The sequence below is a fragment of the Monodelphis domestica genome, chromosome 4 (assembly GCF_027887165.1).
Source record: "Monodelphis domestica isolate mMonDom1 chromosome 4, mMonDom1.pri, whole genome shotgun sequence".
NCBI lineage: Eukaryota > Metazoa > Chordata > Mammalia > Didelphimorphia > Didelphidae > Monodelphis > Monodelphis domestica.
In genome coordinates this window covers 358,588,977-358,605,708 of record NC_077230.1, presented here as the reverse complement: position 1 = coordinate 358,605,708, position 16,732 = coordinate 358,588,977, and the positions used below count along the sequence as shown (strand labels likewise).

Below are 16,732 nucleotides of genomic sequence, written 5' to 3'. Positions count from 1 at the left end.
TCCCATCCTAACAGCAGCAAGCTTACAGGCTATACTTACCATTACAGTCTCAATTCTTTTTTAAAGTATTTGGAAAATTTTTGACAAAATAAATAAAAATACAATTCAAAATAAAATAAACTTTCTAATCCATGTGCAAGCCACAGAGATCCTTGCCTTTACATCACTACTCCAAATCACTAATAATTAAAGAAATGCAAATTAAAGCAACTCTGAGGTACCACCTCAAACCCATCAGATAGTCAGATTTCACAATGAAGTAAAATGATAAATGTTGGGGAAGCTGTGGAAAACTGAGTTTATTGTTGCACTGCTAGTGAAATGTGAACGGATTTAGCATTTCAGACAAGTAATTTGAATATAAGACTGAGAAGTAATTATTAAACAGTGCTTGTACCTTTACGCAGTGATACTGCTACCTCAAAGAGATTAAAGAAAGAGGAAAAGGAACTATATATAATACATATACACATATGTGTGTGCATATAAAACATATATGTATATATATATATTTATGGGGACAAAGAATTAGAAACTGAAAGGATGCCTATCAATTGGAGAATTTTAAGTTATGGTATGTGGATCTGATAGGATACTATTGTGTTTGAATAAAAGACGAAGGAGATGTTTTCAGAAAACCTCGGGATGCCTGATAAAAAAAAAAAGTATGAGAACCAGAACAATTGAAAGACATGAACAGTGATCAATAAAATTATAAAATACAATGTGAGAGGACTCATAATAAAACATAACATCCACATCCAGGTAGAGAACTGATGGACTTAGATTGCAAATTGAAATATATTTTCTGGTTCATTTTAATGAGAAAATGTGTTTTGCTTAACTCTGCAGGTTTGTGGGTTTTTTCTTTCTAGATGAAGAAAGAGGAACCAGGGAGCAGGAGAGATAATTCAGAGACAAAAAATAAAATAAAATTTAGTTTTAATAAAGAGTTTCTGGGGTGAATAAATTCAATTGCTGAATGTATGAATTAACTAGGAATAGCTCTCATCTCATTCATAATCATAATAATAAACACTTATACGGAGTTTACTATGTGACATACACCTAAGCTATTTGTAGCTTTACAAATATTACATCATTTGAGCCTCACAATAACCCTGGGACACAGGTGCTATTATTATAATATCAATCTTACAGATGATGAAACTGAAGCAAGCAGAGTAAATGACTTGCCTAAAGTCTCACAGCAATTATATGTCTGAAGTGAGAACTGAACTCAGATCTTCTGGGCCCCAGGCCCAGTGCCCTATATCTTGAACAATAACCCTTTCTATTTTCCCCTCAGGTTCTACATTTTCTGGTTGTTCTTTATCTCCTTTAGATAGTCAAAAATGATTGTTCATGGCATAGCACTGAAAATTATCATCTTCTTTCAGACTCTAGTTGGAGTCATGGGGAATTCCTTCCTCCTGGGCCTTTACATCATCACCTTCTTTGCTGGTCCCAGGCTGAGGACAATAGACATGATTCTTACCCATTTGGCCTTTGTCAATAACCTGGTGCTTCTCTCCAAAGGGATCCCTCAGATAATGGCTGCTTTGGGGCTCAATAACTTCCTGGATGATATAGGATGTAAATTTGTCTTTTTCTTTCACCGAGTGTCCCGGGGACTTTCTCTGTGCACCACTTCCTTCTTGAGTGGCTTTCAGGCCATCACCATCAGCCCTGAGAGCTCCAGGTGGGCAAAAATCAAACCCAGAGTTCAAAAATATACTGTTCCATTTTGGCTCTTCTGCTGGGTGTTCCGCATGGCATCAAATGGTCCTATTCTTATCTATATGAAAGGCCCACAAGGTCACAAAAACACCACTAGTATTTTGGATTTTGGTTTTTGTTCAGTATTATTTAATCCCTCACTTACTACCTCAATATCTGCATTTTTAATTTTCCTACCTGATGCCATTTGTCTAATAATTATGATCTGGGCCAGTAGCTTCATGGTACTTGTCTTGTATAGACACCGCCAAAGGGTCCAATATATTCACAGTAGCAGGCTCTTCTCTAGACCCTCTCTTGAAACCAGAGCTACCCAATCTATCCTGATACTGGTTAGTATATTTGTATACTGTAACTTAATCAATTCTGTATTGACAGTGTATGTTCAATTTGCAAAGACTAACCACTGGCTGTTGAATGTTTCTTCCTTCCTGGCTGCCTGCTTTCCAGCTTGTAGCCCTTTTGTGCTGATCTTCAGCGATTCGCAAGTATCTAAGTACTGCTTGACTATTTGGGAGAAAATAAAGCCTCCATCCATCACTGATTTTTAGGAGATAATTATCGTTAGCCTATAGCAACTTTGAGTGTTTCTATAAGAAGGAAGACATTCCTAGTGTAAAAATTAAATTATATTTCTAATAATAAAAACATTATATTTTATAAGGTTTATTAAAAATAATTAGAAATCAAGGACTAAAGAAGATACAAAATGAAAACCACATGCCCATGGCTGATTAGATCATTTAAAGTACCCGCACTTAGCTTCCCACTAAACTTGCTACATCTTTGCAAAGGAAGAGAGGAGCACATGGGAGGCATTACTGCCAGTTAAATACCAATTGTGATCTCGCCAATGTGGAGACTCAGGAGAGATTATAGGGAATTCTGGGAAATACCAAGGACTTCTGGGGAATGAAGTCTAGGGTTCAATATCTCCATTTATACATCCCCCCTGAGACCTGCGGAAGACTAGTCTCTCCGATGGGTCTTGTAAACATATCAACTTTGAAATTACAATAATTTTAGGATAACAGGAAAAGAGAACAAAATCAATAATTGCTAGGCTCATTGACAAAAAGCTAGTAGGGGGGAAGTCCCCTTTGGCATGAGAGTATACATACAAAACAAAAGCATTCAAACCCCACACAGTTCAAATCACCACATCCCAAAGTTCACTCTGGATCTTCTGGTACAGTGTGTGGTCTGTGGAAGTATCTTCATGGTGTCTTCTCCAAATAGTTCACTTTCTGGATTCGGAGAGGCAACCTAAAATTACTCTCAAAAGGAATTTAAACTTTGTAATTTAAAATAATAATAATTATACATTCCCCCCTCAAGAGGGTGATTGAAAAACACAGGGATCATTTAGGAATGCATGGCTGAGTTATGAGGCATATGACTGTGATATTGAAATCACTTTAAAAAGACTGATATATATTAATTTAAGGTCACCAAGGAATTCAGTTATGTAATTCCTAAATGAAACACTCAAGTCAGCTGCCAAATTTTTATGGTGTTTTAATTACAAACAGGAGGAAGAAAGTATCAGAAGGAGAGAGAGAGAGAGAGAGAGAGAGAGAGAGAGAGAGAGAGAGAGAGAGAGAGAGAGAGAGAGAGAGAGAGAGAGAGAGAGAGAGAGAGAGAGAGAGAAGGATAAGGGAGAGAAGGAAAGAAGTTTAAATACCAACTCTGGCTCAGGCTGAGACAAAGCAGGCTTTATGGCCCTGGATAGCCAAGGCTATCAGGGATAGTCTAAAGGGATTAGTCCTTATCACTCACATGACCAATCTGAAGGAAAGCAGTCCTCGGGCTCCTCCAACTCCAAGCACCGGTCTTCAACTGACTCTAGCCCTCCTCACAGGAAGCTCCGATAACTCCAGAGGCTGTTCTCCACCTCACTTCCTGCGTCTCACATGTGCCAATGGTGACTCTAGCTTGACCTAGGACTGCCCAGAGGTCTGTCCTTTTTGCACATATCTGTTGAAGGCCATATTCTCAAAATAATTAAATCTTGAGTTTGCTGCAGCCCTTCCTAATCTTGTTACCCTGAGGTGAGTAGAGAATGTAGTTTCCAAGACCTGATTCTGCTATTCCAAGTATCTCTATTGTTATTGATCAGGAAATAGCTAAATCCAATCTTCTAAAGAATGGTCTGAATATGGTGGAGTAGTTTTGAAATTCACATGAATCAACTGGCAAGAGAAATAAAAAACATCAAAAAAATCCAAATAAAAAAGATAATTTCTGAATGAAATATAGTCTATCAAAGTCTTATGTGTAAAAATTCTAAGTAAATGAAAAATAAATCTATAACAGGTCCTTGAATCAAGGCCCAAAAAAATGATTTAAGCAATGATGTATTTACCCAATCAGTAGTCAGGACTACAGAAAGTTTGCTATGCTATGAAAGGCATAAAATGAACTACATTTTAGGAGCCAGGTAGGAGCCAAATTTGAGATACTTGGTAGAATGTGGAACAAGGAAGACCTGCCTTTAACACATGTTAAATAGCTGCAACCTTGAACCCCAAACACATTCAAGTCCTCTTGTCATGGCTCAAAATTTTCATCAACCCCATCAAGATTGATTGGTCTCTTTGACCTTGTGCTCAATTGGCACTATGCAGTTTAACTTTCTGCTTCTTTGGCACTGTACAATGGCTCTTTTTGTATTCTCTTGCCTGGAATCAGACAGAATCATTAAGCAATGTCCCATAAAAATTTTTAAACAATTAATGGCATCATTTTTAGTCTCAAACTTTTGGGTCATGAGTTGACATTATAGCAAATATATTTTAAACTTATATTACTCCAAAATCAAAAAAGTTAAAGAAAATCTTAATACTAGTGACATGTGCTTCAAATATAAAACAGAGAGAAAAAAATAAAACTGAAATAGTATATTGCACATGCAAGGAAAAACATAAAAATAAAAGTTTTGAAAATAAAAAATATAGCTTATAATCATTGACACACTGTGTCAGCAAAGGAAATGTAGACTACAAAGGTTTCTCACCAAAAAATGAGATCCATTTCCTCTTCATACCTGGCCATGATCCACTATGAGTACAAGCAAATGAATTTCACAAATTAACAGTTTTTTTATAAAGAACAGTAGTACAACAGGTAATGCACATTCAAAAGGCACCAATATCCCCAAAATTCACAATAGCCCAGTTAATTACAATAGCAAACAAACCCACTATCATATTTAACATGAGTCTGCTGTATGACAAAAAAAAAACCCTATGAACTGATTGATATTTGTCACAATCTTTACAGACATAGTAAATCGTTTAACTTTGGAAAATATGTTTTTAACCAAAGTAAAACTTATTTGGGTCTAGAACATCATCAAGAAATCTAGATATCATTCTGGTGAAAGGGTAAAGTGAGCTGAAGAGTTATGAATGAGAGATGCTCCTCTTTTGGGAGTCATCCAGGGGTACCATGTCCTGGGATTGACTTCCCAGCTCCTTTGGTATGAGACCATTATGTCCCATCCATTCACTTTTTTATAAATGTGGGAGGTGAGGATTATAATTGGATTTCACTTCAGCTACTAAAATGGACCTTACCTCTTATTAGAGGCAAGCAAAATGATCAGAGTTGTTAATAAAAAAATCTAAAAATCATGTCTAAAACCCCCTTAAAATCAATTTGAGATATTTAGCTCATTAAATTTTCCAAAGATTGTTATACAATTGTAACCAGTTTTGATGAAGTCCATACATCTTCTATGTGACAAGTTACAAAGTCAAAATAGAAAAAAGGCTGTGTTTTTTTAAATTTGGGCTTATTCAATAATATTTGTTCACTACAGTTATAGGGGAAAAGCAACAAAATATAACTACTTAAAATGAGTACATTAAAATGATTCAGTGTAAGAGAATAGTATTGAATACATTAACATGAACTTAAACCCACAAAATTAAATCTTAAACAAAACAATCAGCCGGGCTGGATCTGGGTGAGCAATCTGGGTCAAGAAGGCCAGGAGCGGATGGCTGGAGTCTAGAGCAGAGAGCAGGAGCGACCTGAATCAGAAACTTTGCAAGGAAGGGTGGATGGGTGAAAAGCCTTGTCAGGATGAATGTGACTTAAAAAAAATTATCTAGGTTATCTTTTTAAAAATTGATAATTTCTCGCTCGACCTGTGGTTTCCATAACTATAAAAATTAAATTATATTTCTAATAATAAAAATATTATATTTTATGAGGTTTATTAAAAATCATTAGAAATAAAGAAATAAAGATGATACAAAATAAAACCACATGCCCACGGCTGATTAGCCCATTTAAAATCCCCGAACTTAGATTACCACTATACTTGCTACATCTTTGCAAAGGAAGGGAGGAGCACATTGGAGGCATTACTGACAGTTAAATACCAACTGTGATCTCACCAATGTGGAGACTCAGGAGAGATTATAGGGAATTCTGGGAAATACCAAGGACTTCTGGGGAATGAAGTCTAGGGTTCAAAATCTCCATTTATATCCTAGGACATATTTATTCTATAATGTCCATATTATGTTATCCCATTGGGTACTCTATTAGGTCACCAATTTTTTTTTTGATAAAATGGAATCACTGGGTCTTCCTTAAAGGCTACATGGATGCACTCTGGGACTGGTCTGAAATCACTGAACTCTGATGTCCCCTTCAACTCTGAAATGATATAATTCCCAGAATTGATTTTTGGTAGTTCCCTGCTTCCTTTGATCCCTATGTTTCCAAGTTCTTGCAGCCTAATGTACCTTCATTGCTATGACATTAGTTCCCTTATCTCTGAAAAAGTCAATTCTAATTAGCTAAATCTGCATTAAAAAAAAACTGTGATCGGCTATTTTGCATAAAAAGCAGGGTGCATGAATAGAAGTGATGCATAATACAGTTGGAGATAAATGAATCCAATATAGATCAATGACTCTGAGCTTAAAATCCTGAAAAGAAAGGCAGAGTCTAGATGCTGAACTATTTCAAATACCAGTCTGAGAAATTTGCATTTTAGCCTATTGACAATAAACATCCACTGATCGGATTTTTTTGAGCATGACCTGGATATGGCCAGATCTGTGATCTATTACTATGATTTTAAAATTCAAGTTGATGATAGAATAAAGAGGGGAAACACAAAGTAGAGGAACAATTTAAAAGGTTACTACGAATAATCTAGGCAAGAAGAGTTGATGGCATGAATGAGGGCAGTCTATAGCCCATGTGTGTAAAAGGAAAAGAATGCTTGCAAGAGATATGCTTGTAAAGTCCATAATACTTTGGGGCTGTGGCAGTGAGAAAAAATATTCAATAATGACAATTTGGGAAAGCTTAGGTTTCAAAAAGATGAAAATATAGACAAGAAATGTGGTTTTTACAAGATACGCTTTGACAAAAAAAAAGAAATGGGTTCTGATTTGCTCAGTCCCAGTGGCCATTATGGCTTTTGCTGCTTCTGCCAATCCTGCTCCTCCTCTTGCCTTGACTACCTAAATGCCTGCTGGTGAGTTTTAAACTCCTTCCCCTGCCCCAGCCCAGCATGGGGAAGGGAGTAGGGTGAGGAATCCCTTTCCCTTACCATGCAGCTAGTTATCTCCTAACCCCTGCCAAGATCCTCTGCCTTGGTGGGAAGGTCCTGGTCCTCCCTCCTAGCTAGACCCTCTTCCACCCACCCCAGCTTCCACCCCAGCTTGCTTCCAGGAACTCCCTCACTACCCTGGCCTTATATTCCCTGCTCTTGCCTCTCCATCTGGAGTGAATTTGCTTTTGGGACAAATTCAAACTCAAATCCCATCTTGCCTTTGCAGCTAGATCCTCCATTTTGGTTTCTGCCAGATAGCACTATCCTAACCCCACGCTTTACCCCTTCCTATTGTAGTACTGCCTCTTGACCACTGTGGGCCAGTATTGAACACTCAATTTTTTTTTTTCCTGCTGAGATGCAGTGACTATTTTTCTGCCAACAGAGGGAAACAGCAATAAAAAAATTACAAAAAAAAAAAGTTTTTAAATAAAACCTCATTAAATCATATAACATCATATAAAATAAGATAAAATACCAATATCCCTTGCTCTACTTCCACCCCTAATAATTAAAAAAATTAATATAAAAATGCATTGAAAATCATTTGCTTTTCCCCTTTCCTTTAATCTAACTTTCTAATTACAATGCCAAGCAGAATGAATGCTACTCTGCAAGAAAGCCTTCTGGCTTTCAACAAATTAAGAACCTTTAAAGTTTTGGATTGCCTCCTTCTCCTTATGTTTCTAAGAAGTTTTCTTTTCCTGATCCTAAATGTTAAGACAAAACAGTCTACCATACAGAAAATTAAAGCTGAAGTGCAGGCCGAAATGCAAATGCAATTGGACAATTTCAAGCTCTTCTTGTATGGTCCGTTGACAAAGGAGGATTCCATCTATAACATGTCTGATTTTTGCAAGCCTGTTCCTAAACTACTAAGAGAGGAAAATCCTATTTCTCCTTAAATAGAGACAGAAGACCCCTCTCATATGTCTCAGTTGGAGAACCTCCTCTCTCTCATGCTTTGCAACTCCAGGATAACCCTGCCTTTACTGTTCTTTCTCCCTATGCCTCGTCCTCCCCATCCCTTCTCCTACTCCATGACCAACCCCAGTACTGAGGAAATTTCAACCTCCTATCATGCCTATTCCTACCTATGCTGCCTCTATATCCCCACAGACAACTTCTAAGAAACCACAACCACTGACCAATTCCTATGAATTTCTTTTTCCCTTAAGGTAAGTGCCCACAATAGGACACAATGGGGATTTGTTACCTCTAAGACACCATATACCTTTCACACCCTAAGATATAAAGGAATTGAAATGCAACATGCTTAGTTATTAAGAAGAAGCAATCATAGTAACAAACAAGATGGTTGATATTTTTTCCATATAATCTGTCTCATAAAGATATTAAAAATTTGATCCAGGCTTTTCTAATAAAACATGAGAAAAAAAGATCATATCTGATGTTAATAGAGTCTGAGGGTGCAATATAGCACACTTGCTGTCCATTCTAAAATCAAAGTGAAAATGCTCCAAAAGGCTGGATGCAGGGATCAAATTTGAAAGCCTTAAACAATCTGATAATGAGATACCCTCCCAATTCATGGATCAACTCATTGAGCTTGGGGGTAGATATCTTGACCTTGATCTTTCTACAGAAAGGGATATTAGGCAATTAAGGCAACACTTTGACAACAACTCTTGTATAGTAGTCCAGGATTATGTGAAGATTGGATTTAACTACCTCCTGATTATAACAATGAAGATACTTAGTTCTTCCTTTATTATGAAGATTAAATTGTAATCCCCTGATTGTAACAATGTAACAATGTAACAAACGTACTTAGCTCTTCCTTTATTGGGAAGATTGAATTGTTATCCCCAATCTATTTTTAGATTTTTATCCCAAAAGTGTAAACTCAGTATTTTAAGTAGATCTACCCATTATAATCTACAAAAAAGTAACTAACTACTAAAGGTGCGAAATAACTACTAACGGTGTGATCTAACCTAAAAAGGTATAATGTAACCAAAAAAAGGTATGAAATAAAGAGTGGGCAGTCCTGGAGGGAGCATCTGCTAAGATTGGTAGATGTGAAATTTAGGGAAGGTGACACAGGAGAAAAAGATCTTTAAATAAAGTACCACAGAGGCCAGATGGAAATAGATTGAAGAACTCTGACTCGGATTTGAACTGGAGGATCAGTCTCTCAAGCTTGGAGTGAAGAAGAGTCACTTGGAGGAGAGACTGGAAGACAGACACTCAGACTTGGCTGGGAAACTGGACCCCAGTAGGAGCTCGTTCCAGGGACCTCAGACTGCTTTCTGTGCTCCAACTATTTTAATTGTTATATTTCCATTTAGATGGTCACCATGGTGAATGAAAGGCTGACATAGTGTCCCTGCCTTTCTGGAAGTGTGAACCTCTGAGAAAGGCCCTTCATTTTGAGACTCCTTTCCCATGATTAGGGTCTTAGAATTTCTACCTGGCTCATAGGAAGCCAGAGTTTTCTCCCTTTTATCTCTTCCTCAATATCTTCCCTCTGTTGTAATTATAAACTACCATAAATTCCATTTATTTGAATAATTCATTTTGGGATTTAGAAATTAAATTCCTGCTGACCACCAAATAAAATATTAAGTCCAACCACAATTAAATTTAACAATTACTTTAAAATGCATTGCCCAAGGTGGTCTGAGATGAATCTTGACAAGTTGAGACCTACACTTTATGTCTCTAAAGGTCATAAAGAAAAATGGAAAGAGACTAATAATTTACTGGAAATAATTCAAAAGAAACTAGACTCTTTAATAATACAATTGATAAACTAGAAAAAGGGCATGATACTCAACTAATGGCACTTGCCCCTCTCCAAGAATCTAAGTATTGGTCCCTTACCTGACACTTCCATTGGCTCAATAAATATGTTGGGAGTATCTGGGAAGATCCTCAAGGTTCCAAAGATTTCCCCAAGAATGGTGTCTACAAGACCTCTGGAAGAGGAGTATTCTTTCCTCTTGATGCCTGACTCCCCTATAAATTTAATAGAGAGAAATCTTTTATGCAAACTTAGAGCCACAATAACTTGCTCTCCAGATGCCTCCATGCCACTGGAATTGCCTGAGGAATTCTTAACTTTGATCCCTGTACTTCTTTCAGACACTCCTGAGATGAAGAAGTCTCCCACTTTTCAAATCCCAGCAGATATACCTGAGTCTCTCTGGTGTGAAAGGAAATTTTTTGGTTCTCTTTGTCTATTCTGAGTTTGCACTTGTGAAAAGGGAAACCTTTGTCCTCTTTGCCTATTTGGAGTTAACACTTTGGAATAACAATAACTTAAATATCCTTACTTTGTATCTCACTAGACTGAAGACAGGACTAATTCTCTTTTTCCTACTTTTGAATTAGTCAAGAAAAGCAAATATACCCATACTTAACTCTAAAGTAAGGAAAGTCCACAAACTCTTACTCTTAGGAGGAGAGTTAACACCTTTAGAGGTGAGAAGGCAACAAGATATTTGGAAGAGCTCCACCCCTTTTTCTAATTCAAACAGGCAGAAACTTGTAAATTCTATTAAGAATTTTTTACAAGAAATTGACCTTCAAAGGCCTTTGATAAGATTTGCCACCTTCAGAGGATGAGAGATATAACAAATTTGGAAACTCTGATTGGCCCCTGTGAAGAGTAGCAGGGATAGGAAGCCACCATAAAAGCCACAAAATCCTTTCTGCTGGTAGTCTGGCAAAGTTGAGTCTTGTGGAGAGTGTCTCCTGGAGATAATCTTCAAGGGAACATCATTGGAGCCTACAGTATGGATCCTGACTTCAACTTAGATTCCCAAAGGATAATAGGGCGGATTATGTAATTACAAAATCTTGAACTTGTGGACTTCATCTCCCAGAATCCTTTTCCCTCCTTCCATGTAGCATCCTTACATATTGTTTATAAGTTCTGTAACTCCACCTTTTTCTCTCTCTTTTCCTGTGACTGTTATTTCTTCTATTCCTAGCACAGCTACATACTATACAGTAGTAAACTTGTGCTCAGCTTTCTTTTATATACCTATACAAGTGAACTCCAGGCATAGCTTTGCTTTCACCTGGAAAGGACCTGGGTTATTTTGCCGCAAGGGTTTGTGGATAGCCCCACCCTGTTCATATAATTCTTAACTGCTGATACTGATGACATATAATTTAAATACAGTGGTTTAATTCAGTATATGGATAATTTACTCTTGTCCTCACCAAATGCTGAAGTATGCCAAGAGGATAAGTAAACACCTTCTTTCAGAGCTACATAACAGAGAGTCCACAAGGTCTCCAAAGACAAAGTGCAATGGTGTTTCCCCAAGGTACAATATTTAGGCTTCTTTTTGAGACTTCTGGATCCCATTTAATTTCTCCTAAGCATATTGAAAATATCCAAAAGTTAAGCACTGCTACCACTTAAAAGCAATTGAGGGTGATTCTTGGAGCAACAGAATTTTGTCAGCAATGGATCCCTTGTTATGGGGAAATCACTAAGCCCCTTGTAGTACTCATAAAAAAACTTGGTCCCTAAACCATTTGAACTGGAAGCAGAACACCTAATAGCTCCTTCAGATTTAAAACAAGCTATCCTGTCTGCCCATGCTCTAACCATCCCAAATTATGATAAATAATTTACCATATATGTCCATGAACAAAAAGGGGTAGTTTCAGGTGTTCTAACTCAACTTTTGAGAACTTCTAAACTCCCAGTAGTCTATTATTCAGTCCTGCTTGACCCAGTAAGTGTCAGAACACTACTATGCCTTACAGGAGTAGCTGTCAGAGCTTCACTGGTAACCAAGTCTGCCGATCTCGTATTGGGATTCCCTCTGACCATAATGTGCCCACACGAGGTCAAAGTATCATTATTAAGACATAGGACATGGGCATTTACTGACCAAAGGATTACTAGTTATGAGATAACCTTATTAAATAATGAACATATCACACTAAAATGCTGTGGAGTAATCTTAACCCTGCAACCTTGCTCCCTGATTTGCCAACTTCCAGAAAACCTTTACATGACTGGACATCTTTAGTGTCCTCTGTTGATGAACCTCTTAATGATTTACTGGACAGCCCTCTGGATAATATGAACTTAATATTATTTACAGATGGTTTTTGGTTATGATGGATGGTGTGCTCTATACAGGAGCTGTGATAGTTACCAAATTTGATACTCTTTGGTCAGCTTCCTTACCCTCAAATGTAAGCTCACAGGGTGCAGAACTCACAGCTTTGAAACACACCTGTATCATTGCAAAGGATAATAGAGTCACAATTTACACAGACTCCCACTATGCCTTTGGCATGTCACACTGTTTGCATGCTATGACTTCAGAGGGAATTCCTAACATCGGCTGTTAAATATATTGCTAATGCAGACCTTATTACTGAACTTTTTGTCATCCAACTCCCTGAAACTAAACTGTTGTTCACTGCTCTGCATACACATGCCAGAGGCCATCATACCCTGACTGGTTGACAAGGTCACGGTCCAAGGAAGGAAGGTCAGCAAAGCAAACTCCAGAATGAGGGCCCCCCACTGATCACTGTCTCTGACTTCTCTCCCTAAATTTTCCCCACTAATGGACTTATTATGATTATTATTCTCTCTCCAATACAGGAGAAATAATATGAGAGCAAATACTTACAAGATCAATAAATATATACCCTACTTTAAGCCCCCTAGATTATTACCCCCAAAATTCTGCAGTTACAGAATTAAAGCCCAAAGATTATTGCCCATGACCTCTCCTTTCTCAAGCACAAGACATGCTCCAAGGCCCTACAATAAACACCAGCAAAAAGCTTGAGTCCTATAATGAATCTTTTCCTACAGTTACCACACTCCAATGAATTTGTTGGAACAGAAGCCAAGCAGCATTGCTAGGCACTTCAAAGTAACACAAGAAAAACAGAACATGTAAATGGAGGAAAACCTCAAAAATGATCTGCTTTAAGCCCTCACACCTAGATACAAAGATGTTTTGTTGTTCATCTCCCAAGCAATCATGATTGATAGTGAAAGCTGAACAAAAGTGCAATGATCCTCGCAGCAGGTCAAACAGTACTAACTTACAAGAGGTTTTATTCACATTAATAATATGTATCACAGAGTGTTGTAGAAATCTAGTAAATGATCACAGAATTCTTTGTTGTAATAACATCGCAAGAGTGTTGTTTAGGTGATTTGATAATATCTAATCAAATTGTAGAATGTCGCATATGTAGAGAATTGATTGTGTGTATGTATCTGAAAACTTATATAATAACCAAACCACAATGGCAGAGCACTGTGTGTGATGCCTACATATGTGGGTTTAATGTAAGGCATGTTTCATCCTCTTATTCTGACCATGATGTCACATCTGGGCAGAGGGACCTTGAATGCTCAGAGGGGCCACTGGATGGACCTCTATACACACAGGTGGCACTGACCATGTCTCCAGGCAAAAAAAGCCAAGCAGATTAACAGCCTTAGTAGTTGCTGAATTAATTATGCCACTAACAATTACTGATAATTTGAACCTATCCTTTTCTTATAATGACAAGGAAGTGGAAAAATTGAAGCAGAAATTTAAAGCAAAACAGATCAATGGAGTATGGGTATCATCAAATGGAAAATCTTTGCTCCCTAAAGCTTTCTATAACCAGATTTGTCACTCTGTTCATAAACATGGCCATTTTGGCACCCAAGGCCTTCTACACTCTTTTAAAAGAGTATGGATAAAAAAAATGAAAGAGTATGCATACCACCAGGAATAACTATAATTGTCTCCAATGTATGTACACCTTATCCTATCTCCCAGGCCTTTAATCAATATGCCTTTTGAGGAAAAGCCTTTGGTGGAAGTCCTCTGGCTTACACGCCATTTGAGCACCTACAAATTGACTGTATCTCTATGCCAAAGGCTGGACAGTATAAATTTTGTATGATCATAGTCAATCAACTGACCAGGTGGCCTGAAGCATTTCCTACTGAGCATGCCACAGCAGCTTTTGTTGCTGAAATCCTTTTGAAAGAATTTATTCCTCATTTTGGTCTGCCAGCACATATTGATTCAGATGAAGGAACTCATTTTACTGATTTGGTCTTATCACAAATTTATACATGTTTGGGGATAACTCCTAAATTTCATGTACCATATCATCCCCAGAGCTCTGGCTAAGTTGAACGAATTAATAAAATAACTTAAGGCCATTATTGGCAAATTATGCACTGTGGTATGGAAATCACTTTAAAAGACTGATATATATTAATTTAAGGTCACCAAGGAATTCAGCTATGTAATTCCTAAATGAAAACTCAAGTCAGCTGTCAACCTTTTTATGGTGTTTTAATTACAAACATGAGGAAGAATAGTATTAGAGGGAAAGGGGGGGAAGGGAGAGAAGGAAATAGGGCTTAAATACCCACTCTGCTTAGGCTTAGCCAAAGGCCCAAGGCCCTGGATAGCCGAGGCAAAGAAAAGAGATCAGTCCCTATCACTCACGTGACCAAAATGGAGAAAGAGTCTGAGGGCTCCTCCACTCCAAGCACCAGGCTCCAACCACCACCTTCTCCCTCCACACAGGAAGTCCCCAGAACTCCTGAGCTGTCCTCTACCTCACTTCCTGTCTCTCACATGTGCCAATGATGGCTCTAGCTTGACCTAGGACCGTCCAGAGGTCTGTCCTTTTTGCACATGCCTGTTGAAGGCCATATTCTCAAATAATTAAATCTTTAGTTTTGCTGCAACCCTTCCTGATCTTGTTACCCTGAGTAGGGTGGAGACTGTAGTTTCTAAGACCTGATTCTGTTATTCCAAGTATCTCTATTGTTATTGATCAGGAAATAGCTAAATCCCATCTTCTAAAGAATGGTTTGAATAGGGTTGAGTAGTTTTGAAATTCACAGCACGGAGACACATTTAAAGTGGCCTGACATTCTAACTCTGGTCCTATTTTATCTCAGAAACAGACCCAGAGGTGATTTGCACATCTTGCCTTTTGTGAAGCTATTTTCAACATCCCCCTATTCAGGCACAACCATTTTCCATTGCCTATACCTCACTGTTAGGAGAGGATACAACTATTGCTACATATGTCAGATAATTACAAACAAAATTGAGAGAACTACATGACTCTGGAGCTGCTGTTCAGTCAGGCCCCATAGATCTCTCACTTCATGATTTAAACCCAGGTGATAGTGTGTACATAAAGAATTTCAAATGTACTAGGTCAACTGAACCTGCTTATGATTGACCATTACAAATCCTAAAAATTGGAGAGAAGGATTCTTGAATTCATTGTAGCCATGTAAAATGAGTACCTTCTGTTGATGATGAATAATTGTTTGTACTGATTGTATTTGACCATTGAATGTGATAAGACTTCTTTGTTGCTGGATTTGTACTATTTTGTTGCACTTTCTTTGGTTGATCCCTGTATTTACACAAATTGCGTTGTAGTGCAACACATATATTATCTCATAGAAGAAAATCTGTATTAGTGGCCTATATTGACCTGATGTGCTTTTGTAACATTTTGTGCCTTTTCTAATTTTTTTTGTATTTTCTTGAATGTATTATTGCTTTATCTACCTCATTTTCACTCACATTGTTTTGTCTACCTCATTTGCACTCATATTATTTTATTTACCTTATTTGTACTCACACTGGGGATCATGTTAAGTCTAAGAGGAAATTAGTCTTATTTTTTTAAACTAGCCCCTATACTTTACCTCTGTAATTGTGAAATATACACCTTTTTAACATTTTGTTTTCTTCCTATGTGTCATACAGCATTTGATTTTTTTTCCTTTTTTCTCATTTTTTGCCTTGAAACATGTCACTAGTATTGAAAAGGGTTTTTTTTTAAACTATTTTTACTTTTTGCAATAGAATAAGCTAAGATGTCCATTTACCTATCATATAAAATCATACCCAAAAAGCTTTGGACTATGGCAACTGGCTACTAGTTATTTAAATATTCTGAGACTTTTGCTCAATGACTATGTCTAATCAAAGGAGAAACAGACCACAAAGGAGTAAAGAACTTGACTTACAAAATGTCAAATGAGCATTCAAAGGTAAAAGAAAGTAAACCAAACCCTAGGGGGATTGATGGCATTCTGCACAAAAAGCAAAATGACTTGATCATGTGTGAGACTCGGGGTTGTAGCTGTTTAACATGTGTTAAATGCAGGACTTCCTTGTACCACACTCTATATCAGGCATATAACATTGATTGCTCTGGCTCCATTATCCCAACAAAGCAGAGAAAAGGATTGAATCAGGGAATTCTATTTCCCATTTGTCTCAAGATGTAGTCTCTTTTTCTTTTTTCTCTCATGATGTGACAACTTACTGTAGTACAAGCTGCTAAATTGAATTAGTGACTGATTGTTGTTGTACATTTATGAGACATGGATTGCTATAAGAACCTGTG

At 37.4% G+C, this 16,732-nt stretch overlaps 1 protein-coding gene across 1 annotated transcript; it reads left to right on the top strand.

Moving 5' to 3' along the window:
- Positions 1-1,355: 1,355 nt before the first annotated feature.
- On the top strand, positions 1,356-2,291 carry monDomV1R1249 (vomeronasal 1 receptor monDomV1R1249). The gene has a single exon (NM_001167505.1). The coding sequence runs from the start codon at positions 1,356-1,358 to the stop codon at positions 2,289-2,291; it is 936 nt and encodes a 311-aa protein (NP_001160977.1).
- The last annotated feature ends 14,441 nt before the right edge of the window (positions 2,292-16,732 follow it).